General features: G+C 35.6%; 1 protein-coding gene and 1 long non-coding RNA gene across 7 annotated transcripts in view; both read right to left on the bottom strand.

Moving 5' to 3' along the window:
* Positions 1 to 26,815, bottom strand: part of LOC147842616 (uncharacterized) — a 1,013,036-nt gene that overhangs the window by 502,608 nt on the left and 483,613 nt on the right. The gene's annotated exons all lie outside the window — the stretch shown is intronic.
* Positions 1,094 to 26,764, bottom strand: ssbp3b (single stranded DNA binding protein 3b). 6 transcript variants are annotated; one of them, XM_087263080.1, is made up of 17 exons: positions 26,595 to 26,764; positions 25,611 to 25,683; positions 25,434 to 25,495; positions 23,701 to 23,785; positions 12,775 to 12,864; positions 11,867 to 11,938; positions 9,998 to 11,687; positions 7,066 to 8,643; positions 6,848 to 6,971; positions 6,585 to 6,633; positions 6,136 to 6,171; positions 5,978 to 6,032; positions 5,741 to 5,805; positions 5,480 to 5,552; positions 5,357 to 5,385; positions 4,558 to 4,656; positions 1,094 to 2,668 (listed from the first exon to the last, which is right to left on the bottom strand). In XM_087263080.1, the coding sequence occupies exons 8-17, from the start codon at positions 7,094 to 7,096 to the stop codon at positions 2,636 to 2,638; spliced, it is 594 nt and encodes a 197-aa protein (XP_087119206.1). In that variant the 5' UTR covers positions 7,097 to 8,643; positions 9,998 to 11,687; positions 11,867 to 11,938; positions 12,775 to 12,864; positions 23,701 to 23,785; positions 25,434 to 25,495; positions 25,611 to 25,683; positions 26,595 to 26,764; the 3' UTR covers positions 1,094 to 2,635.

The following is a 26,815-nucleotide window of genomic DNA, read 5'->3' as shown; positions in this document are numbered from 1 at the left end:
AATTGGTTTAAAATAGTGGTCTTGTACTCCTAAAACCTCTGAAAGTCTGTATTTTAGTTGTTCTTAAAGGGATAATTCACCCAAAACGAGAGAAAGAAAAAAAAAAAATCACCTTATTTATTTCCTACCTGTGGTTTCAAATATTTATGAATTTCTTTTTCCTATTAAACACAAAAGCAAACATGATCAGTAATACTGGTTGCTGGCACCAGTTTACTTTAATTGTAGGAAAATAATTACAATGGAAGTCAAGGGGTGCTAGCTATCATTATGTCTTCAGCAGAATAAAAAAAAAAAAAACTCTAATTAGGTTTTGAAAAAGTGCAAAGTCAGTAAATAATGACAGCATTTTCAGTTTTGGGTAGAAATGTTATTATCATTATTATTGTTGTTTTTACAGCAGATGAACCAGAAGAAACCTATTAACTATAGACCATTTCAATGTGGTGGTGTCATTGGTCCATAAACATTTCCTGCTTGTTGTTAAATTATTTTTTGAACAGCAACAAAAGGCAATTTAATCATATCTTAACGTTAAAACTACTATAATAACATTATTTATCAATATGTGGACCTTTTTGGATTCTTGTAAGCTTTGGAAATTAGAAATTTATTATTATAAAATTGTAAAACATTGAAATACATTAGGACCATTGTTATTGTTTGCATCCCTCAAAATGGTCTATATAAGACTGGGGCCTTTAAAATTGTTGGGGTCAATTAGGAAGTCAGAACGGTTTTAAACCAATTAATTCTAGCATGTTTAGCGAAAAGAAAGCCAAACTGTGCAGTAAAATGCCAAAATGCGTGCAGTGGAAACACATTTTTCTAATAAAAAATAAATAATTTTTTCCTACAGCTCCTAATAGTATTAAAGGTAAAAATGTTGGGCCAACAACCCTCTATCACCGTTCATGATCACTGAATATTTGAAGAGTCAAACAAAAGTAACACTCACCATCTCCAATTTCCAGCCGCTCGGGCAGACCTGTAGGACTCTCATCAAGCACTTGTTCTTTCTGCCCATTTGAGCCATGCCCACTGCTGGACATTTTACAAAGCGAAAAAGTCAAGTGAAAACAGACAGAAAGGCTTGAGACAATTTGGGAACAACTTTATCTTACATCGAAACTGGTTCACTGATTCAAAGAGAATGATTTACATGGAAATCAAATGGCTGGATCTTGGCCCTCTGGAGAGACGCTACCCTAAAGAAGTCGGGGAACATCAACAGCTTTACATCATTTTCCAAAGTTAACTTCACATTGAACTTTCCCTTTTCTCTTTAAAAGCAATAAGCTGGAAACTGAAGTCAGGTTGAAACTCTGCTTTCCTGTTTGAATTAGTATGAATGACTGAAAAACATTACAAAAAAACTTAGAAAGGAGCCAAATAATTTAGTAGTCAATATACAAACAAGCCTATTCAGCCCACAGTTAAGTATGATGCACAAGCTAAAAAAAGCAGTGCAAAACAACTACTAAAATGTAAAACAATGACCAAATGTCTGTATAAATAGAATAAGTTACCATTCTAACTGTATTATTACTTTGTCTGATGTTGCTCAAATAAAACCTAACACAAAAAAAACCCCAAACACACTAGAGTCTGGCTTACCAAGGCGATGTCCTTTTGAGGCAATATCAAACCATTTCAGAGCTAAAACAAGAGGCACATGGCAGGGAATTACATATATAAAAGAAGAAAAACATGATATGGGTAATCTTTAACCATCACAAATTCATTATGACATAATTAAAACGCAACAGCGGCCAAACATTTTGCAGAGAGACGCATCCAGGCGTGCGTAATCCAGTCACCTGCCCAAAGAGCTCTGAGAAGGTCTCGTAGGTAGTATGTTTGTAAGGGTCAGCATCTGAGAGGATCGACGTATCATTCAGTCTTTGACCAAAGATTGAGACAGCAGTTACATTTCAGAAGAAATAAACAAGAAAAACATGAAATCAGTGCAGAAAAACGAAATCGTAAGTCATATTCAGGATGGGACCCGTCAATGCAGTTATTCCTTAAAAGCAGCTGCTTAATAATGCTTGAAGACGAAACAAAAATGACAGTGTATGAGGAAAATACAACTGTGAGTCTTCCCGTGTTCAGAAAAGACTGGACTCTCTCATCACTTGATGGAGAAAAATCAAAACAGGTCATCGAAAGGCAATAAAATATTCACAGAATTCAAGGCCACATATGAGAGTTCAGTGTCAAGTCGGAGGAAGTTTGGTACGTGTAAACCATGCTGAAGTTGGATGTCGGATTTCGAGAGAGTGAACTGCGGCTATTCCTCTTCGGCACAAAATGTACACACATCCAGCAATTATGTCAGCGGTAACCATACTTCGCTTCTTAATAAGAGATGGCCTCAGAGGGGGGAACAAGAAAACTAAATCCAGGAGCATTGAGTCACATGTAGATCTTCAGCTCTTGGAGAGAAGAAAAGATTTGCTAGCCATTGAAAAAAAAAAAAAAAAAAGTAACAACAAAAATGATATTGATATTGCATGAGACCACTTGTGAGGATGCAGGTCAGTCCCACCCAATTCCAATTGCTGTACATGTACTCTGTCTGTGTCACTGATGGCCAACTGTGAGTTTCCAGAATGGAGCAAACAGACTGGCATCAGACGCTCATGGTCATGGAAGGAGAGTACTGCTGTAAAGACAAAACAAAAAGGTCAAAACCGGAAGTTGTTAGAACTTAAATCAGCTCACACATGCCTATTAAAAAGTTCCAAAGACTGAAGTATATGACCCTGTAAATGTAGAATCAAGGCTGAGAAGATTACTTTTAAAATTAATGTAAAATACATGCTTTAAAGGGTCATTTGTAATGGACTTTGTTTGATTACTCAGGCTTGGTAACAATCTAAACACTGCAATACGTTGAAATACTGAAGCTATGTTAAAATACTGCAGTTTTATCCAGCATTTCAAGCTTTAAAACAAATTTAAACATACCCCATAAGTATCCAAGAGATCTCGAACTTACACAAAAGATTTGTTTAACAATTGGACTAAACTTTCAAGATATTACTTTAATGAAAATCCTCTCGATTGAGTGGCACAAAGTAATCACAAGTCAAAATTGACAAAGAAGTGAACGGAGGGAAGTGAAGGCACAAAATAAATACATTTTAAAAATTAATCATCGCTCGGTCAAAACTGATGGTCAAAGCAAATAAATGTTACAGTTTAAAGCAAAAGCAATTTAACAAACAAAGTTTACCAACAATGCTTTAGGGGTGTCTAAACTCGGTCCTGGAGGGCCATTGTCCTGCAAAGTTAGGTCCAACCCCAATTGGACACACCTGAACCAGCTAATCAAGCTCTTTCTAGGTATAGTAGACACATCCTAGCAGGTGTGTTGAAGAAAGTTGGAACTAAACTACACAGGACAGACACTCCAGGACTGAGTTTGGACACCCCTGCTTTAGGGAAACAAACCCCATTTCTTTCCAGTTTGTGAATTATTCACTATGGTTTAAAATAAATCATTAATTTAAGATTGACTCAAAAGAATGATCCGTTTACAAAAAAATTAGATTAGTAACATCTCATTACATCTCACAAAACAGAGGAGGCTTTAATACTTGATGTGTTCGCCGTAGTGGTATTCTTCAGAACAATAGGGGCGCGGTCAAAAGAAAGTCATCGTAAAGTCAGTTTGGTATACATTTTCTACATTGTATCATTTATATTGTTTAACATTCTTTATTTATTTATTTTTTTAATAATTTATATTAAATAATTATATAATTTTATAGATTTAGCTCACTCCACAGTTCATACATTACTGTCTGGCTAGTTTGTCCTCTACTTAAATGCTAAAAAGCAATATTGATCCAATATTCCTGACCATTATCACCAATAAAACCCAGTATATCCCAGTATTTATAAAAATCAGTATATTGTAAAAATCGGTAGGTTCAGATATACTTTTACACTTATCAAAATAAATAATTTTGTTACTTCATTTGTGTTTTATAACTATTAAATAATTTTAAATTCAACATTGTAATATATACAGTACATCAGTGTAAAACCTATAAATAGTGGAAAAACATATTCTGTAACTGTTTAATAAAACCACATGGGTCTCCACTTTTGCCATGGTCTCTTTTTTTAGTTTTTACAAAATTATCTAAACTAAAATTATTTCTAAACTTTAACAAAAGCTGTTGCAATTTCTAGCCAAGAATTATTGGCCATACGGATTATCTCTATGATATTGCATGGACGGATCATAAAGATGTCTGTATAAGCCTCAACACTGAATATCAATAACGTTCAACGATGCTTAAAATATATGATGAGCAAAATATTTTCACAGCAACGTCCCTTACATCACGCTGCCTAGCCACATCCTGCACACTTATGTTGGTCTAAAGTTCTTCTAGCATCAGTTATGTTTCATTTTTAAATGTTCCAGCATACATCCATTTGAGAACCAAAATATATGCAATGTATGCGAGTTGCTAGCATTTTCCAAACCGCACCTTTATCTATTATCTATAAAGCACATTCAAGGTGAATGATTCTTACATTCTCATTCTGGAAGGAGTGAAGGTAGCTGCCTCCAACATCTTCATCTCTGGGGGTCCCGGGGGGATTGCTCATGCCACTCATGTTGTTAGGAGAGTTCTGATGAGAAAATGTGAAACTTAGTTTAACATGCTAGATGAGAACATGCCAACTAAGCCCAGTTTTGGATAGCTCTTAACAAAAATGCTAATGAGATTTTACTATTGGATTCTTGTAGAGATAGGCCCTGTCATCAATAAATGGTACTTAAAACATTCCCAATCCCTTCTGCAGTCCTATTTTAGTCCGACTTTTTCAAAACTAATAAAAGGTTTTAATTAATTTACAAGCAGAACACTGCTGATAAAACCATACAATGCAAAATCTGTGTGATGCAAACGGAAGTGCAAAAACACACTCATTTCTGGCTTTTAGGACTCATTTCTGCATAAGCAGTAGTTCACCCAAAAAAGGAACATTTCCTCACAAAAGTGTCTCTAAACTTTTCTAAAAATGTTTCTTCTGTTGAGCACAAACCAAGATTTTGCAAACAATGTTGTAAAGCAATTAACCTTTATAGTAGATACAAAAAAAAAAACTATACTATGGAAGTCTGTGGCTGTTTTGTTCCAACATTCTTCAGGATATCTTCCATTGTGTTCAGCAAAAGAAACTCAAACAGGTTTGAAACAAGTTGATGAGTAAATGACAGAATTCTCATTCTTTTGGGTGAACTCCTTTAAATAGTTTTTTACAGCAAGTTTTGAAGTATGTTTTAAAGTCACCCGAATATAAACAAAGTCTAAAAATTATAACTCACCTTTGGAAGACCATCCAGGTCTCCTGAACCTACAAAGAGAAAAGAGACAAAATTATTTACAATTACTTTTAATTGGATAGAATTTTCCTTTTTTAAATTACAAATAGAAGCATGTGTATGTACCTCCATTCATATGCATCGGGTCCATTCCTGCCATGGCCCCTAGAGGGCCCTCAGAGCCTGGGCCAATGGGAAACTAAACAAAACCAGAGGGAGATAATACATTGAAAAAAAAAAAACAACTGAGTGCTGTCATCAGACAGTAATGATGAAAAAGGGTAACATGAACACAACCAGAGGCACTTCTGCTGCATTAATGTACTACAGCAGGCAATTATGGAACAGAGTGCCTGTGAGAAATGAGTCAGCAGGTCTGTCTCTTACGTTGTTGCGACCTCCACCTCCCGAGTTTATCATGGTGTACAGGTTTTCACTGGAGTTGTTGGAGTCTGAGGGTGAGAAAAGTTTAATTAATGTGACTGAGGTTTCCGCATGATCAGTTCAACGATCAATAGTGTGCTTCAAGCAAACCGTGTGCAAAATTGTGCATCTTTGCAAATCAGAGATCAACTAAATTCAGTTGTTGAAGCTTAGGAAAGACTGGTTATGTGGCAAGCGCACCTGCTGGACTGGGGACAATCCCAGGTGTTCCAGGAGGGCCCCCTCCTTGTGGACCCTGGAGAAACAAATGGATTACTGCATGAGATTCATTTCTTCAAAGTCTTTATTTGTTATTAAAGCAATATAAAATGCACTAGGATAAAGAACTCTTTTCTTACACCATATGCTCCAGGAGATGGTGATGAATATGGCATCTACATTAAATAAATAAATAAAGGTTGTTATTGTATTTTATAACAATAATTACAATAATCCAAGTAATAAAAGAGTTAAAATACTTTAGAGGTAGTTAACCCAAAAATGTAAGCTTACTTGACCTTTAAAGACCTGCATGAGTATCTTTCTTCTGTTGAACACGAGAAGATTTAATAAATAACAGTTACAAAGAAAATATAATGTATCCATGTTTTGTCCTACTATGGAAATCAATGGCTACGGTGTATTGTCTGGTTACCAACATGTTTCAAAATATCTTCTTTTGTGTTCAACAGAATGAAGAAACATGGGTTTGGAACCACTTGAGGGTCAGTAAAGTGAGGGTATTTTTTATTTTTTGGGCAAACTAAACCTATAAAGGTAGTTGAACATTTAAAATACATGCACTCACATTGTTGGCATTTGGATTTGGCCACGGTGGTCTGCCATTTCCAGGCCCCCTGCAAACACACAAAAATTTTTTACTAAATTGTTTTATATTTAATAAGTCTGCATTTATTTAATAGAGTAAAGTTCATATTCATCTCATATTTAAACAGTTCACAATTTTTATATATTTTAATTGTTTAAATAATTTTAGTTTCATGGTTTTAACCTGAATAATTCTTCCCTAAACATCTGAATGGTTGTCTTTATTGTCACAAGACCTCTTACATGTTCACTCCTGGCATCCCAGGACCCATTGAGTTGTGTGGTGGTCTCATCCCTCCTCCAAAACCCTGGGGTCCGGGGCCCATAGGACCCATTCCTCTAGGAACATTCATCCTCTGCATCGGCCCTTGATATGGGGACAAGACAAACCAGTTTACACCATCTTAAATGTATTTTAAAACACCAGAAACTGATAAAAGCCATAAGCAATGAAGGCTCACCCTGTAGTCTAGGATCCATGTTGGGGAGCATTGGCTGGGCGGCTGGAACTCCACCTGGGGGCTGGAAGAGTGTTGAAACACAAAGATTAGGTATACCAATAATAAAATGATAGACCAATTTTAAAGAATCCTTTAAAATCAATACACTTTAATAATAGCCAATTATGCATGGGCTTTAATAGTTTTGAGGTGTACATGGCTAACACACAATGTGTATGGTAGATAACAAAAAAAATAAGCAAACGCATTAAGGGTTTGTTAAAAACTGTAGACTACTATGCTTGGAGAAACAGAGAGCATCAGTTAGGCACGAGGGGTTGTGTTGTGCTGGACAACATTATCAGATCATTAATTATCCAAAATGTATGATAATATTATCTAACTTAACTGGTACATTTGGCTTATAAACAAGGATCAATGATTAAAGTGGTCTAATAACCAAAAGGCACAAGTCATTTAGGAGTAAATGCTGGCATTTTCCCATTCTCCAGACTTTCCTTAATATTCACAATATCCTATGCATATTTAGGAAGAAAAGAAAATAAAAAAACTTACAGGAACAAAGAATTTGCTCACATGAAAGCACAAATGCACCAGTTACCAGTGTGTGTACTTCTAAAATTGCCCAATTGACAAACTGCAACTTAGTCATTACAAGTAACAATTAAATGGTTTTATTTAAATGATTGATAATGATTTTTCCTACAATCCTTCTAGCTTTTATTTACAATGAAAAATAGCTTTGGGTAAGGATGTTTTGAGTTTTAAGTGCCATTTGGACATTCTGTCATGACGGGCACAATGTGCCACCAAAACAGATCCATCTTGCAAAATGAATGTCAATTGATTAATTGAAAGATCATTTAAATAGATGATCACCAGCTATGTTTTCATTCAAATATGCAAATTAGACATTTGAGCAAATCTGGAATATGTCATAAAACATTTGCAAATAAAGCAATGTTTCCATTCAATAAATCAAAAAAAGAACAAAATCATCATTACCTCCTAATAAACTGGTGCCAAATATCAAAAAGCAAGATGGAATTTCCTGCATTAGGAGAAGTCGCTGTGGGCCTTTATTCTTATATAATAAAAAAACAATGACTGTGCGCTGGTTTGTGAAGGCAGAGAGCTGTCTTTGATGATGGACTTTGGCATTTTAGAATGACCAAAACAACATTTCAGATGTTGTTCAATGTTGTCGATCCGCTGGTTTGTCCATTAATGATGTTCAATCACACCCATCACATGATCTGTTAAACCTATGACTTTGAGGCACATGCTGGAATTTATTAGAATGTAAAGGATCAACGAAGTGGGCTTATAACTAAATTAGGATGAATAACTAATTCTATTCTGTCTAGAATTTTTTTTTAAACATATATTACCACTAGGTTGGACTACTGTAACTCACTATACTTTGGGAGGAGTCAGAAAACCTTATCCGGTTTACAATTAGTTCAAAATGCTGCTCAAGGCTTTTAACTGGTATCAAAAACATGACCACATCACACTAGTCTTGCAATAATTAATATAACTACTTAAATCAGAGTATTATTTATGTATAAAACTATACTTGTTTGCAAAAAGCCACAAATTAAAGAGCCCATATTATGGGTTTTTGAAAATTCCCCTCCATGTAGTGTGTAACACAGCTCTAAGTGAAGTGAAGTATCCAGCTAAGGCTTAAATCTGTAAGAATACAGTGTTTAAAACTGTTGATTCATCTATAAAAGAGTCGATTCATAGTGCTTCAAACGAGTCGCCTTGATACCGACTCATTAGGTGTTTCGCCATGACGTACGAACGAAACAAAGTTTTTCACGTGCACGCGCAAACCCGGGAGATTTCAAACCTGAGGCCCCGCCCTCTGACGCAGTAACCCAGACACACACACACACCCACAAACACACGCACACAAACATGCCGGTCGATTGAAGTCACATTGCAGATGGATATATTGAGTCTCTACCCAAAGATGAAACCTCAGCATTATAGCCAAGCAGTTGGAAACTACTGGAAACTTCTGGAAGCTACATGCTACAAAGAATACTTCATCTGCGTTTGTTAAAGGAAGGATCAGTAACTTACTGATGGACATCAGGATGGGTTTCTTCCATTTCTCAAGTGTAAGTACGTGCGGTTAAAGTTGTTGCCTCGTTGACTCTAGCTTGCAAATGTATTTAGTTGTGATTTGTTACTTGTAACCGAGTGTACTGTATCAGGTTAACTGGCTATATTCTCTTATCGCGTGCAAAGTCACGTTAAAAACGCGACGCGTGCTGCTTTGTTTATGGAGCTCCGTGGTAACGTTAGAGGTGTGCATACCCGCGGCTGTCCCCGCGCCAGATTTCTGCGGCGCGGGAATAAATTTCCGAATAAATCGCCGGAGCGGTCGGTAACGGGTTTGATTTGGGACGGGAGCGGGCTGCCTGAGAAAGAGAAAGATGTGTCTGCTTGGTGCTTGTGTGTTAGTGCGCACGCGCGCGTATGAGAGAGAGAGAGAGAGAGAGAGAGAGCGAGCGAGCGAGCGAGCGAGCGAGAGCTTTATGCTTGGTGCTGTGTGTGTGTTTATACAGATTTTCGGTTTTGTTCTCCCCCGCTCTTTAGCGGGATCGGGCGCGGCGGGCAGAATACGGGGCGGGTTCTAAGGCTAAAACCTGGCGGGTGCGGGCGGAAGCGGGAGCGTTCTCGTCCGGAGGTGTGTGTGTGTGTTTGTGTGTGTGTGGCAGCTAAAATCCACGCCTACACTATCTAGCGTGTATGAACTGTGATTACTTTTTAAATTGCTGATTAGCTATTGGCCATTTCACTCTCTGACTGAAGGCAGTCGACCAATCGCGACAGACTGTCATCGGTCCAATCAGCGCAGATTAGCTTCGCGCTAAGGAGGGGTTTGGGAACAAATGAATCACTGAACGATTCATACAGGAGTCGCTGGGATAATTAGGTAAAAATAAATGCAGATTATAAGACCATGAAAGTGTTTTTTGACCTTGCATGCATATTAGACTGTTGTTGGAGACCCTTACAACCAAGATATGACCCTATTTCATGTATAATATGGGCTCTTTAAGTTTAATGATCTTTAATTTTTCCAATTTAAACTTTAAATGAAAAACAAATGTTTGTTTTTTAACAGTAAAACTTCTCTAAATATCCAAAATATGAATAAATTAAAAGCAAAACAAGTGTTGTACTACTATTCACTTATAATGTCACTTGAATCGGCTTAAAAGTCCAATCGCTTTATCAAACTGTATGGGGAGACTCAACAAGCGGTAATAATAACAGTTTAAAAAGTGATGCAATACTTTCGAATATCACGATTACAATATATAAAACCATGCCTAATATTCGATGGCCAGAAAGTGATATATTTTTTATAAATGGTTTAAAATTGATGTCTGTGATAGTCCAGAGACTGTTGTGTAACCCATGATTTTATATAAAATTGACTATTTTGTGATGGGTCAATAAAATGGTCATAAACAAATACTTTTTCAATTCAAATATAGTTGCGGCTTGGACCCGGAAACAGTACGTCACGACTTAAGTGGATTATTTGCTTTACAAACATACTGACAAGTGATTAAGCAGCAGAATTGGTTGAGATATCAAAATTATAGATAATAAATAAACAACAAATATCTATTTGGTAAACAGAGGTAGAAATCAGAAAAGCAGTTAAACTTTCACTGCTCAGTGCAGAAATGTAACGTTATTAGCATTCGCTGAAAACCACAAAAATAACTAACTGTAATATTTTGCTGCTGTTGTTTGCTGATTTTAAATACGTTTCTAAATTGTAGTAGTGTAACTGATCACAAATCTCACTGTTCAGATCACGTTATGGTTTAAGTCACGGATCAGACTATTTTTCGGATCAGTCAAAAAGGGGAGGAGACACATGTCATTCGCTTTCCATGTTTCATTGCAAGATGTGTCATTTTTGAAAAAAATTTCAGTGGCATATTTTTGATGGCTGGTTGTCACCACTTATTAGTTAAATAATGTAATTGCTGCCTACAACTTTTATTTCAAGCTATAAACTTATCTCAGTATATCAGTGTTATTTAACTCTTTCTAACTTCATCTTAAAAAACTAAAGACTCCATCTTTCTTGATTATTGCATTTTTCAAACACAGATTTGATCGTGTATAATTTGTTGCGTGGGTGTTGAGATCTCGATCTTTTAATGATTAATCGTGCAGCTCACACTGCATGCATTAATGCAGAATAAACAAGTAGTGACAAAAAACACCTTTAATAACCTAAGAAACCCACCACATCCTAAATAACCTATCACACCTGCTTTCATCATCATTATATTTTACATGAAAGCCTAAATGCTTTCATACATGTGATTTGAATGGTGCAAGAGGCGATCTTTCTGCGATCATAACACATTTAGGATTAAATCTACAAAAACGAAAGGTATTAATCCGCTGAACCATGGGTTGTGATCCGTATGAATCACAGATCAACCGTGAATCGTTACACTTCTAACAAATTAGATAAAGTTTTCCCTTCTTATTTACCATGTTGATGAACTCACCTGGTTGCCCATTCTGATAGGGGGTCTTGGTCCTCCCCCAAAGCGAGGGGACATGAACGGCTGCAACACAAAGCAGAAAACAGTAACGCTTGGCATTTTGCCTGAATATAATGAAGTTGCAACCAAACAAATTAAGCCTGCAAAAACGCAGCTCAGCAGAGCAGGCCAACGGGAGCACAGCGAGACTGAAACCACACATAGGGCAGAATCTCTCAAACCAAATAGACGGGAGCCGCTACCTGGCCGTGGGGTCCCATCATGCTGTTAGGGGGGGGAGGAGCGTGAGGGGACGCCTGCGAGCCTGGAGGGCCCTAAGAGTGCACACAGGAGCAAGAGACCAAGCCATGGAAATGTAGCCAGTGATGGAGAGACAGAGACAGAAGAAAAACAGAGTCATTAGGCTATTTTAAGAGCTGGAAAGAGAACAACACCACAGAATGCACAGAGGATCATAAGCGACTGGCGGATGAACAGCTAAACTTGCACTGAAAGCGCAAAGCATTGTGGAGACGCTCGTCAAACAAATGAATGAGCAAGTGGGGTCAACAAGAGCACCGTTTATATGGAGAACACAATTTGCATTTAAAAAGTAAAACACAAGCATCTGTAATTAAACAAAGCAAACACTTGACTAGTCAGTTGTCTGATGTCCTATTCTTTTGCTCAACGTTGCATAAAATAAAAGCAATTATATTCACTTCTGGTCAATCTTGGCTGATTGAAGAAGTTCTCATTAATGCTGGAAGTTTGTCGGCAGCTTTTATCGTATGCATCCTACATCATTAATTATTTATATATTCAACATTCACAATTCAAATTTAATACACAGGTTAAGTCATTTATAATTATTTTTATACATGTACACATTCATAATTTGAACTGCAAAAACTAATACATTTACAAGTATTCAATAACAATGGTATTAATAATAATACTTTTACAATCAAATTAAATGCATAAATGCAAAAACATTGGTGACCACTGGCATAGACTTATTCCTCATCACGAAGAAACATTTTGTAACTTAAGCTTTTCAACAGCATCATTTTCATTTTTATCCAAACCTTTGACAAGTTGTCCAAGAAATTTCAGAATGAGAAGCATTTTAATAAGATATGAAAAGATAAACAGAGGGAGATGGTCTAACCTGGAAGAATCCAGGAGGCATTGGTCCACCGGGCATCCCATCTCCTGGTGGCATATTCCCAAGAACTGGACTGGGGGCTGCAGCAGCACTCTGCAGGTATAGATCAAGAATTAAAAAAAAGAAAAAAAAAAAAGACACTTATCTGGAAACCAACTAGACATGCTAAAAACACTGATGCTTTTATCCTAAGAAAAACTGAACTAGTAGAAAATGTAACTAAATGCATTTTAGCACTCATAAATTTGTGCTCCAACACCGAGCAATAAAGCCAAAATGCAGAGAAACAACCGACTGGTGTAAAATCCAATTTTAAGGTCTACAAAACCAAGAGGAAAGAACTGGGTTTCAGAGCACAACAGGGATTTGATCATGCATATAATGGCAGCGGAAAAAGCACAGTGTGGTCTGCTGCCTGTCACACTTCAGGCCGAGTTAACGGAGCAGGGCTTTTCAGAGAGCGCTGTGAAATACCACAGAGAGGAGGCAGAGAGAAAGAAGAGCAGCTTACCCTAATGGATCAGAACCGGCCAATGGGAAGAGCCAGACCGAGACTGATCCGCTACAATGGGGGAGCTATGCTTTCCATTCAAACTGCTAAGACTCGCAGCTCAAGAGCCGAGAAGGCATCTTATTTTTAATATCTGCACAAATTCAAAATCAGATCTAACACGCATTTGTGGGTAAATTGTTAGTTTCAGCAAAAAGATTAGGTCAAAATTTAAAAGGGGATTTAAGCACTAGAACAATAAAAAACAATGACAATCTGTCTATACATTGGAATTGTTCATTGTTAATTTTTTTTCTTGCCTGTGCAAATTAATAATAACGACAAAATCAAGTGCAAAAATAATTAATTGTAAATTTTAATATTTCTGTTTTTGTACTATACTTCAAACCACTAAGATTTACTCATCTGTTGGCAAGTAATAGGGTAACACTTTTTTTTGATGGTCAATTTGAGTATTAGTAGACTGTCTGCTTAATATCTGTTGGTACTGCACCTGATTACCTGGTTATTAAAATGTTACAAATTGCTTCTAAACACTGCTACAACTAGCCCAAAAGGTTGATCACACGACAAATAAGTCATAAATAGAATACTATAAGCAGGAGAAAATAATAATTCAATGTTTACCTGCTCTATTTGTCAATGAAGGCATTTTTGTGTCTTTGCTCAGCTCACCTCTTCATGTCTTCTAATGTCAGTGGTTCGTTCACGTTACACTGGCAGTCACATATAATCTTAACCAATGTACACAGTCTGAGCCGATAGGAGCCATGAGAATTAGTTCACCTTTCAAGTCTTGAGTTGTTCGTTATTTACGTGACAGAGTGACTCAGACCCCCCTCAGACTCAGACTCGAGTCCTCAGATAGAGGACTCGAGAGATGAACGGTTCAATTCTTTTTCCGGCTCTAAACGCGTATGATTGGCCCGTGATGAACGAGTGACTCAGACCCGATAGAGGACTCGAGAGATGAACGGATCAATTCTTTTTCCGGCTCTAAACGCATATGATTGGCTTCTGCCTTTCCGTGATGAACGACTCGAAATGTGATTAAGACTTGAAATGAACGATACCACCTGCACAAATGTGCACACGCGCGGATGAACGAATCACTCCCTGAGAGGACTCGTAGTTCCCGAGTCATATTGAAGATTCGTTCAAAATGAACGAATCGTTAATGAACGACCCATCACTATTGCAAATGCATGTCAACTTACACTAACCACAACCTAACAGTCTACTTATAATCTAATGAGAATTAGTTGGCATGTAGATGAAATGCAACTTATATTCAACAAATGGACCATCAAAATAGTGTGACTGACCAGTAATTGTGATCATTTTAAATATATTTTACCATAATTGCTTGTACCTTTGCATATTTTAATCAGTACAGGTCAGATTAAGAATGTCTTTTTATTCGTGCACAAATATTTTCATTAAAATGTTTGGTAAATCGCATTTGTACATTTCATTTAGTATAGACAATAGACTTATAACAGCTCTGACTTGCACATAAAATAAAAATACTCATTTAAACAAAAAGGTAGGAAAATTAATGTTTTTGTATTGACTTTAGGTTTAAGGTGGAGCACTACAAGATCAAAAACTAAACTGTAATTAAACAAAACCAAATTAAGGTTAAAATAAAATTGTAAAAATAAAACTTAGAAAGTAAACTAAAGGATTCAAAAGCATAAATTTACTAAATTCACAAATTGCAAAAAAAAAAAAAAAAAAAAAAAAAAAAAAAAAAGCATGGCAAAATTACTTAAAATAAAAATAACTAAAAAAGGTTCGTGGAAATTGGGCCAGATCAGGTGGACGTAATCATGTCGGACATTACCTCCCGATCAGGGCTCAAATATACAGTTAAAGTCAGAATTATTAGCCCCTCTGAATTATTAGCCCCTGTTTATTCTTTCCATGATTTCTGTTTAACGGGGAGAAGATTTTTTTCAACACATTTCTAATCATTAGTTTTAATAGCTCATTTCTAATTTTCTGATTTTTTTTATTTTATTTTTCCCATAATGACAGTAAATAATATTTGAGTAGATCTTTTTCAAGACACTTCTATACAGCTTAATGTTATATTTAAAGCCTAAACTAAGTTCACTAGGCAGGTTATGGTAATTAGGCAAGTTTGTATAACAATGGTTTGTTCTGTAGACTATTGGAAAAAATCTTAAAGGGGCTAATAATTTTGATCTTAAAATGGTTTTTAAAAGGATAAAAGCAGTTTTAATTTAGCTAAACTAAAACAAATAAGAATTTCTCCAGAAGAAAAAAATATATTATCAGACATACTGTGAAAATTTCTTTGCTCTGTTAAACATTACTTGTGAAATATTTAAAAAAAAAAAAGATTAAAAAAAAATTAAAAGTGGGGCTAATAATTCTGACTTCAACTGTATATGTATACATATTCTCATTATTTTAAACACATCTATATGCAGTGGCACAGAGTTAGACCTCTTTCTTAACTTCACACAGCAACGCATTTGACATCACTTTGTTGCAGAGACGCTATTGGTTAAATGCCGGCAAATGAGAACACGGAAGCAGCTTGAAGCATAAAGTACAAGTATGTCTGTGGTCTGGAGGTATTATAAAGTTAATGAGATTTTTAGCGCCGTCGCAAACGTCCTTGATGAGAACAGAACAAAACAGGGCTCAAATATGACAAGGTAGAGATATTAGTTTTCATTAAGAAAAACATACATTTCCTTTTGTGAAACTTACTACTGTAATGACAGTAAGAGTTAGGTGTGCACCTTCTAAAAGCACATTACTGGCTTTGCAAACACGGTGGCATTTTATTTATTTTTTGTTTACATGCCTGCCGGGTATTGTAGGTTGAGGTGCTATTTGTCTTTATACAAGATTTTTTGTAGTTCAAAAATGAAGAATGGATGTTATTTATTACTTGACTGTTCAAGCTACCTCATAGAAGAGTTGTTGAATGTTAAAATAGGGTGAATTAAATAAATTAAAAAAAGGAACATCCTGGATCATTTTTTTTCTTTATTCTTTATGTATTATAGAAGTATCAGATCAGTTCCCGATATCAGTAGACACTCAAAATAAAATGAGTTGGACTCGAGGGCAAAAAAACCTGATTGGGACATCTCTAAATGGAAACATTAGTATATAACATAATAATAAAAACAACATTTTAAAGTTTAATTATGCTAGCAAAACTTGCTCCCCCCTAAACTAGTGGTATTTCTGCTGATGTCACCATAGCCTTCAATTTCCTGTTTTGCAAAGTAAGGCATCCGTCAAAATGAACTGTAAACTCTGCACTGCCAATGCTACAAGTCATTTTTAAAGAGCCCCTATTATGGGTTTTTGAAAATGACCTTTCATGTAGCGTGTTACACAACTTTAAGTGAAGTGAAATATCCAGCAAATGCTTTAATCTGAAAGTGAAGTGTTTAAAACTATTGATTTATCTATAAAAGAGTCGACTCGTAGTGCTTCAAATGAATCATCTTGATAACGAGTCTTTAGCCGTTTCAGCGTGTCGTTGATACGAAACATAAGCCCCACCCAATAGTTGCATGGGCAAACCCGGGAAAATTGAAACCTGCGGTCCCGCCCACTAACACAGTAGCAAAGAAAAAGAAGACAAACACTGTAGCAGACCCCGGTGGAATCAAGTCATCAAACGCTGTGCTCAGCTGGATAATATTGAAAGCGTGTGTGAAAGTTAGTGGTATTTTCTCTACTCAAAGATGAAGCGGTGTAGAGTCAGTGGTTGAGGTTTACTTTTGCAAAAACACCACAGCATTACAGCCCAGCCTTGTGCTGTTCCCATCATTTTTCAGACGAATGCTTCTGCAATCTACACGCTTACAATAGGAGATTCGTCAGACATTTGTTAAAGCTAGGATCAAAGACTATTGATGTATAGGACTTTGACAGAGCTCGCAAAGTTTCTCTAGCTTGCAAATTATGTATTTAATAGTGTTTTGTTACTATGTAACAAAGTACTATGTACTCTTAGATTACCATGTACTCTTTCTGGTTAACTCTTTATATTCCCATACTGCTTCTACAGCCAGGTTGAAAACACAACACAAGCTGCTATGTTTACGGATTTAAATGCGTTTGTGAGCTCGCGTTCCACTGCCGTTTGTCGTTGCTATGCCCACTATTTTTGCCGCTGTGTGGATTAATACAGAATGTGTGTCATGGTTAAGGATAGAGCAATATGCTGGTATTTAACTGCACTGCTTTAATGCACTCCGGTAGACTGGGAGAGTTAGATTCGGGGGGAGGTGTCTGAAAAGCACTGTTGAGAACTGGATAATGTGCACTGTAGTGTTAGTAAGTTAAATACTATGAAGCGTGTTTTGGTTAAGAATACGGGAGTTTTCCGGGATAAATAACAAAATGGGTGCGTGGCTGGAGATGGGCCTGAAATAAGGGAGACTCCCAGGAAAAACAGAAGTGTTGGCAGGTATGCTCACACTTACACTATGCACTCTGACTACTTCAATATTATTATTATTATTATTATTTTTATAATAATTTTTTCGGGGTTTTCACCTTTATTTTTGATAGGACAGTAAAGAGAATTGACAGGAAAGCATGGGGAGCAGAGGGGAAGGATTGGCATAGGACCGCGAGGTGGAATCGAACCCGGGTCGCCGCGAGCCCCGGAGTGCATGTGTCGACGCACTAACCACTACATCACTGGCGCCAACTACTTCAATATTATTAATAAGCCGGGGTGGGCTTATTTTGCTCCGTCTCTCGCTGAACTCTGTTGACCAATCGCAATAGGCTGTCATCGGTCCAATCAGCGCAGAAGAGCTTCGTGCTAAGGAGGGCTTTGGGAACAACTGAAACGCTGAATGATTCATATGGGAGTCGCTGGAATAATTAGGTGCAAATGAATGCATATTATAAGACAATGAAAGTGTTTTTTGACCTTGCATGCATATCAACCTGTTGTTGGAGACCCTTAAAACCAAAATACGACCCTTTTTAATGTATAACAGGGGTTCATTAAAAAGAAATTATCTGCTTGCTTTATTAATCCTTTAACTTAAATCCTTCAGTTGAGTCCTGGAGCATGCCTCATGAGAAATTTCTTCGAGAGCTGTCATGGTACACCAATAAAAAAATAATAAAAATATTAATTTTTAAAAGACATTTCATAAAAGTCATAAAAGTCTGATTTTAATTTACACTTACGGGAAAAAACTGACTCTGGAAATTAACATAAAAAAATACACAAACAGAAAAAGACATGGGCAACAGCTCAGCCAAAAGAAGATTGAAAATATTGGCAAAAATCCAATATTGTGCATCCCTCCCTACTATAGCAAACATGTTCCTTTTGAAGTATTTATGTTTATTTATTATAACCCGTTTTGCTGATTTCTGCAATAATAAATGACCAATTTTACTAACTATATTGTGAATCATATTGTTAGTGTGAAAGAATTTTTATCAATCAATCCATCCATCCCTAGTCCCACCATCACCACAGTTAACCATTGGCAACTCAACAATATCCCTTACATGGCCTAAAATAACAAAAACAGCCCAGCATTCTCCAGCTCATCCTTTCCTCACGCTCCAAGTTCTCTTCCATCTGTCTCTTCTCTCCTATTCAATCTGCCTACCGACAGCCTCTGTGACAGCCATCAATCACTCTCCATCCCAAGCGCAGCTCGAGGGGGAGCATTTCCCCTGACACAGCATGAAGACAACATGGCCACTGTTTAAAGAGGGCGCAGCCTCCTCCCCCACCCCCAGGAGAATAAAAGAGAACAGACCTGACGCCACCGTCCCGACCACAGCTGGGTACAAAAGGCAAGGAGACATCACCAATCACACAACAACTTCAAAATACGACGCTCTCAACACTACGGTAGATCCAGCTATGCCAAAAATGCAGCTAATTTTCAGATGACGGATAAGGTTTCATGTTTCACTGTACGGCAGCATCCTTTCAGATTAGAGCGTCTAGACAGAAGAGCAAGGGTTTGATTTTTAGACTCGCTGCGTATGACCTCTGACCTGTGGCCCCCTCGCTAAAGCTTGCGGCTAGACAACAGCAGCCATATTTTATTGGTTGAAGGCAAAAGCTGGATGTTTCAGACTAAGAGAAACACCATTCCCAAGTAAACTGCTAGAAACACAGAGAGAAATGGCAAATACAGATGCCACAATTCGTGGTTCGTGTTGTAACTGTAAATAAGCAATGCTGGTGGTTTCATCAAAACATATTATGGTTTGGTTTAGGTTACCTTAAGTTAGGAATTGTCAATAACTCCTTAACTTGTAAGTAACTTCATGTCATTGTAAATGGTTATCTGTCTAAATATCCATTTTAAAAAGATCGGTTAGAAAATATGCATCAATAATAAGAGACTAAAGCTGCAGTTTTGGTCTAAGGGGTACACCATTCCTAAGTGTGCTATTAGGAGCAGTCAGAGAACTCACAATAATCAGGGTTTTTGCAGGTTTCACCAAGTCAAGTTTAAGACTTTAAGACCTTTTTAAGGCCATCAATAATTAAATATTACATTTCCATAGAGCTTAATGCTAAGGATTTTTCGATGGCCCAGCAGATTTTTTTTTTTTACTTGCCCCCTCAAAAAGTTATTTCTTAGCCACATATTTAAAATAACGTTTCAAAACAAGCAGACCCTAGTTGTGTACATACTAAAACTCTTTAAAAATAAAAACTTAAACAACAAACTGTTAAAGTATTAATCATAAATAGAGTTTTGATCAAAGATTTATTGAGATGAATTGTTGGTTATTGCATATGTGCTAAATGGATTGGGCAGCTTTACATAAACAAATTAAATTTAAGACCCGTTTAAATGATTTAAGACAAACCTACAAGACAATATTTAGTGAATTTAAGACTTTAAGGCCTAAAGTTTAGTTTTTGAAATTTCAGACATTAAGACCCCGATAATGGATTTTAATTATAACTAGTGCACTTATTACATTCTTATGTTAATCAATTTGCTTTTGTTAGATTTGTTCACTTCATGCCATTGCAAACAGCCATCTGCCTAAAAGTCTATTTCAAAAAGTGCAGTTTCAAAACATTTATCGATAAAAAGCTGGAGATTTTGATCTAAGAGTCATACCATTCCTACGTAACCTCTTGGGAATTCACTCAAAGCAAAGATGCCATAATGTTTTATTTTAATTTTAATAGCAACTAAACCAAAGTTTTTTTTTTCATGTTTTACAGTAATGTCATCCAAAATAAAACAGACTAGTCTTGGTTTAACCTGACAACAATGCTTTTGTTAGAATTTTTTTGTAACTTTGTCAATGCAATTAAGCATCTACCTTGTACAAATCCATAAAAAGTGCAATTGTGAAGTTTATATTAAAAGAGTCAGATCTTAATGCTTAAAATTCTGGCCCAAGAATTACACTATTCATACATGCTTTAAATGGAAGACAGAAAAAAACTATTGTAGATAGGCTATACACTTAAGGTATCATGTATGTTAACCAAAAGTTGGACTCATTGAACATTTATCCACAGACTGCTAAAAGCCATACATCACATATGACTCAACTGGTAGTTGAGTCATACGTGATATATGGCTTTTAGCAATCAGTGGATGAATAACTGATGTAACATTGCTTGAGGCAAAAATGGCATCAAAATGAACAAACATTTCCCTAAAAATTTAAGATAAGAGGGTAAAAATAGCCCTTTCACAGTTAAACTAAATTATTGTTGCGACTGAAGTAAACTAAACTATATTGTTCAGCACAAAAGGTGAACCATTGTTGTTTTACTTTGCTTCATGAATAAAAATTTACTAAAATGTGTCAATTTGAGATGAATCTCATTTAAATCTGCACACTCTGCATCAGCATCTTTTTGGGTTTCTTTGCAGCACTGAGGTTTAATAACCAAGCACAGGTGATTCTGTTGAGCTTTTCAACACACAGTAGCCAATCAAAGGTGTTACATTGTTCACCGCTAAAAAGGCAGTTTTGTTTGCAAATGGTAACTCAATTCTCTTATCATAAAAACAAAGGGCTGAAACTACTTAAGAGAATCCATGATTAAAACAGGATTTTTGCAGAACTTGCACTAGACCCTTATCGTGAACAGATATGTTTTTTTATGTGTAGCCAGCCAGAGTATGTGGGGTTTGTCCAAAAACAAAAAAGTGCACAGAAAAATAAACTAAAACCATGTTTCTGTACGTGTTTTGTAGTCAGTCACACAAAAATATACAACACTAGAAAATTCTTAATACACACTTAGTTAAAAAAAATACAGTAAATGATATCCAAATTAATATCTAAGACAGTCGTATCCCTTTTAACTGGGAAAAACACATCAATTTTATGAATCCTGAAATGTGGATCTCTTTAAAAGATGACGTCAGTAGTAAGCTCCAATAATCCAGGCAGCTCTTAACTTTTATTTATTTGTCTTTTTTGTTCGATTAATTAATAAATTCAAGCTAGTGTAAGAACATTTACCCACAAATCCCTTTTAAATAGCACACTTTTAAAGTTTCTCTCCTAAAAGCGCAAGGTTTTTGTCCAAGAATTGCACCTTTTCTAGATAAGGTATTAAAAGCACACAGAGAAAGTACAGGGATGTTCCAATTTAAGACTTAAATGTTAATATTAGCTATAACAAAGATTTTTTTTCACCACTTAAAATCTCATTTAGGTTATACAAAATAGAACTGACTGGGAGCAACTTTCCTAAAATGTTTTCAGTGGATTTGTTAAAAACTTCTTAGTATTCTGTATACAAATCCAATAGAAAAGTGCAAATTCAAAGTGTGATCAAGTGTCTTATGCTGGAAGTTTTGGCCTGACCACCACTTCTTAATAAATGATCACCAACAGATATAGAAATGACAAGAACAATTTTGTCACAGTAAGTTTTACATTTTTAAATACCAATTAAAGATGTGCAATATGATGAAATGCATCACATGGACAAAAAAGGTATATAGTTTTATTTTATGCTCTATTGTCACAAAAAAATATTGGTTTATGCCAATACTTATTTTTATAATTTATTTGAGCGCAATATTACATGCCATTACGAGAAGGTTTTTGAAAGCTCAATAATTGCACAATCTAGCAATATTTTTTTATTCTTATTTTGGACCGTTTGGATTGTTTTTAAAAAGAGTTTAATTTTTTTTTAAACATTTCATTTACAAACAATGGCCCTGATACTAAACAAAGTAAAAAATATCACATGGGTTTTGAAAAATTAAAAGCTGCTTTTATTCTAGCCAAAATAAAACAAGTAAGACTTTCTCCAAAAGAAAACATATTTTTAGACATACTGTGAAATTCCCTTGCTCTGTTAAACATCATTTAGAAAATATTTAAGAGAGAAAAAATGTCAAAGGAGGGCTAATAATCCTGATGACTCAAAATTATTAGCCCCTTTAAGCTTTGTTTTTTCGATAGTCTACAGAACAAACCATCATTATACAATAACTTGCCGAATTACCCTAACCTAGTTAACCTAATTAACATAGTTAAGCCTTTAAATATCACTTTAAGCTGTGTATAAAAGTAACTCGAAAATATCTATAAAAATATTATTTACTGTTATCATGGCATGGCAAAGATAAAATAACTCAGTGATTAGAAATGAGTTATTAAAACTATTATGTTTACAAATGTGTAAAAAAAATCTTCTCTCCGTTAAACAGAAATTGAGGAAAAGAATTAACAAGGGGGGCTAATAATTCTAACTTCAATGTTGTATGTGTGTGTATTTATATATATATATATATATATATATATATATATATATATATATATATATATATATATATATATATATATATTATTTTTATTATTTTTTAAAATGTTGCATACCACTTATCTCTACCACTACTATCAAACATTCCTCAATTATTACATTCTCATTTGTGCTGTGCAAAACCAAGAATGATAGGTCATGGTGCATCATCTTGCCTAAAAATATTTGTGTTAGACTTGCTAGTAACCACATGTCATTGTAAAGGGCATCTGTGTACAAATCCATTTTAAGAAGTGCAGTGCAAAGCAATTTTTTAAATATCTATCAATAATAAGAGCTTTCCTGGCTTCAATCTCTGGTCACACAGATCTTGATTTCCAATCAGACAAACATCATCATCATGTACACGACAAAACTGCTCATTCCAGCCACGCACCATCTTCATCTAGAAACAGTGACGGATCCATGGAAAATCCTGCTGACATCATTGCTATTGTCAGGATGATTACTACATCCTTCATACACCACACTGTACAGGTTTTCTTATTATACAACACAGACACTCCTCCAGAGAGGCAGGCACAAGAAAGGCAACTTTGTCCTTGAATCTGCATACGTCATGTTATAACATCATATATAACAGTCTATGTTCTCATATACTCACATAATCATGGAAAGCCTTGGCTTCGCTTGAATGTTCACATGTGTCTCTCCTCTCTGGAGCTGCACAGTAGAGGTCCCAAAAAACACTGGAATAACAAAAAGAAATGATTGAATAAATCTGCACATGCATACACAATAGAATATTCATGCTACAAATGAAAATCATTTACAGCACTCAGTTATGCTGGTTATTGATTCAGATCTCATTTTGGTTTTATTTTGTTTAGTGAATATAAATGCTATTTATATTTTTTAAAAATTAACAGCGAACATTTGTTTTTAATTTCACATTACAAACAGAAACACCTCTCTATTACAAATTTACATACAAGACCACATGTAATACAGAAATCAGATTTATTCATGACTTTATTAATCAATATCGAATCAACCACATTTAAAAAAAGAAAAAAGAAAAAAAAAAAAAAAACATATTCCAGGGCACAAAAAAATCCACTTCTTCAAAATGTCTTTATCTGTGTTTAACAGTAAGATTAAAATCTTAAACAGGTTTGAAACAACTGAAAGGAGCCCCGTTACCAAAATCTTTCTACACACTGCCTGGTGGGCTATTTACTTCCTTAGATTATGATAAAGATATTTTTTCTTTTTTTCTATGATTACTGACATGTGCAGGAACCACCAAAATTAAATACAGCATCCTAACCACACAGAACCTAAAAGGTACACTTTCAGATTTGAGCTCACAAAAAACTCTTTTGTTTATTAAAACACAGACTACATATACAATTATTATAATCACTTTCACCAGTGTTTTCTGAAAATTCAAAGGGTCTTCTTTAAAATTAAACCAAACTTTCGCATTCACACCTCTGCATGTGGTTTTGGGAAGATTTAAATTTGGGTAGGCAAAATCCATGCGGAAACCCCAAAATAGCACTTGACTTTATGAAGTTAAAAGAGGTCAAGGGTGAGAAAATAATGACAATTCTTTCTGTTTGGGTGAAATATGAATTTGTGTCTTCTCTACACCAGAGCTAAATTTGTTAAAATATTATATATAACTACTCTGTAGCATATTAGAACGCTTTTTATAGCTGCAAATAAAAAGACCTGAAACAAGGTTCACTTAATATCTTTTTTGGGTATTTAAAAATAAATTCTGAAATAAAAACTTTAAAAAGGCATATGATACAATTGAGGTTATTTGAAAATAAATATATAGCCTATAACTAATGCCATTATATCTTCTTTATTTAGTAAATGTATGTTTTTGTTTTATTTAATAAATAAATAATGTATTTTCTATTTGGGCTAATAAATTTATATTCGGGCTACCAAAAACTGAAGAGTGCCTGTCCAAAGGCTACCAGGAATTTAGAAATTTTGCGAGCCCTGTATTCATTATTTTTTTGCCCTGTTCAAACTGTATGAAGTTTGTCTGTATGATTGTTTTCAATTATCCATGTGATACAAAGGCTTTGTGTGAGAACAATGAGCAACAGAATTTAGTCAAGTATGTTTCTCACATAAAATATGGTCTGAATGCTTGTTCAGTTAACAGCACACACACTGGATATATACTTTTTTTTGTCCTTATTCAAGCTTTGGTGACCAGTATTAACCACATGAAAGAGATTGACCAAACTTTTCATTTCAGTGTCTCAAGGAGTAAAGACAGTCATGGCTTGCAAGGACAGGAGGGTTAGTAAAAAAAACAGAATTCTAATTTTGGCTAATTTTCAGAAGACAAAATTCTCTCAAAATACTCACCACCACCAGGAATGCAGGAACCCAGGGGGGTCTCCCAGCGTGATGTTCTTTTCCCATCGAATCTACAATGAATTAGAAACATATATAAATAGTTCTGTTTGATTTGTGTAAAGAACTGAAAAACTATTTGAATTTTAAAGAACGTCTAAAAGTATGGTTCTAGAATGAGCTTCTTACCTCTGACAGGAAAGTCTGAGCAGATTTCTGAGCACCAATGTGTAACAAATACTCATAAACATACAAAGCTAACCTGTAATAAAACAAAATATTAAGTTATTAAACAACAACAGAAAGTCACACTTTACAATAAGGTTCCATTAGTTCATGTATATAGTAATATAACTATACTTGTGCAGCATTTATTAGTCATAGTTCAATATTTACCAATGCCATATTAAAAAAATAAATTTACGCTAGATAGCATTAATTAATGCACTAACTTAACTTTGTTTACATTAATGCTAACAAAGATAAATAATCTAATAAATATATTGTTTATTGTTTGTTCGTGTTAGTAAATACATTAACATTAACAAATTCAACCTTTTTGTAAAGTGTTGATCAAAAAAACAAACAAACAGATCATGTTGATTGGGACAAAATTAAAAAGCACTGTGCCACACTCTTCTCAAACAATGTTTATATTAAAAATGGAACGGATTATTAATAAAATACCAACCAAAAACAAGCTAAATATCCGCTAATTACATTGGTCATGTATTTACAATTTTTAAAGAGCTCTAAAAACCCAAATTGACCAAGTCTGCACCTCAGGAACATAGAAAAAGCATAAAAACTAAACAAAAGACGGGACCCACTCCCCTCCAACACTGGCGTCTGAGGCAAAATGAAACAAGGAACACAGAAGCGCCCGTCCCGCAAGCAGAAACTATCCTAAACGGCTACCTTAAAATGCATGTAAATTTGCTTTAAAAGCCACGGTTTCGTTCTGGGTCGCAACACGATGGCCAGAGGCGAAAGCTCTGTGCCATAGGGGGACCCCAGAATGGCGCACGGACGGACACTTTCGATTCAACGCTTACGACAAGCCTATAGCAGCAGCATACGCTCCATATGCAGCCGTGCCTATACTGCCCTAACAATAGGCTACATCCAACACAATAACACACGCACGACGGGCGACGTTCAAAAAAACCTTACTTTTCCCGAGCTTGACCATCCGATGGCACGACGGAGCTTTTGCCTTTAGGAAACATGTTTTTGTATGTGCACGGGAGAGTCGCCCGCGTTCCCTTTTCCTCTATTTTCGACAATTCATCTGTCACTGCTCCAGGTTCGACTGCACAAACTAAACACACTGACGCCTTCTCAACCAACCTTGACCACCGGGGCGGGGGTGGAAGCGTGCGGTTTGATTGACA

This window comes from Danio rerio, chromosome 8 (assembly GCF_052040795.2).
Source record: "Danio rerio strain M-AB ecotype USA chromosome 8, GRCz13ab, whole genome shotgun sequence".
Lineage (NCBI taxonomy): Eukaryota > Metazoa > Chordata > Actinopteri > Cypriniformes > Danionidae > Danio > Danio rerio.
The sequence above is the reverse complement of the archived record's forward strand: the minus strand, read 5'-3'. Positions and strand labels throughout refer to the sequence as shown.

Excerpts from the sequence above, each read along its gene's own strand:
- ssbp3b (XM_087263077.1), bottom strand. The coding sequence starts at position 26,650 with ATGTTTCCTAAAGGCAAAAGCTCCGTCGTGCCATCGGATGGTCAAGCT. Across the intron at positions 11,688-11,866 it reads TGATGGGACCCCACGGCCAG|CCGTTCATGTCCCCTCGCTT; the intron begins GTAGCGGCTCCC and ends TTTGTGTTGCAG. Across the intron at positions 7,127-11,627 it reads CTATCAGAATGGGCAACCAG|CCCCCAGGTGGAGTTCCAGC; the intron begins GTGAGTTCATCA and ends ACACTCTTCCAG.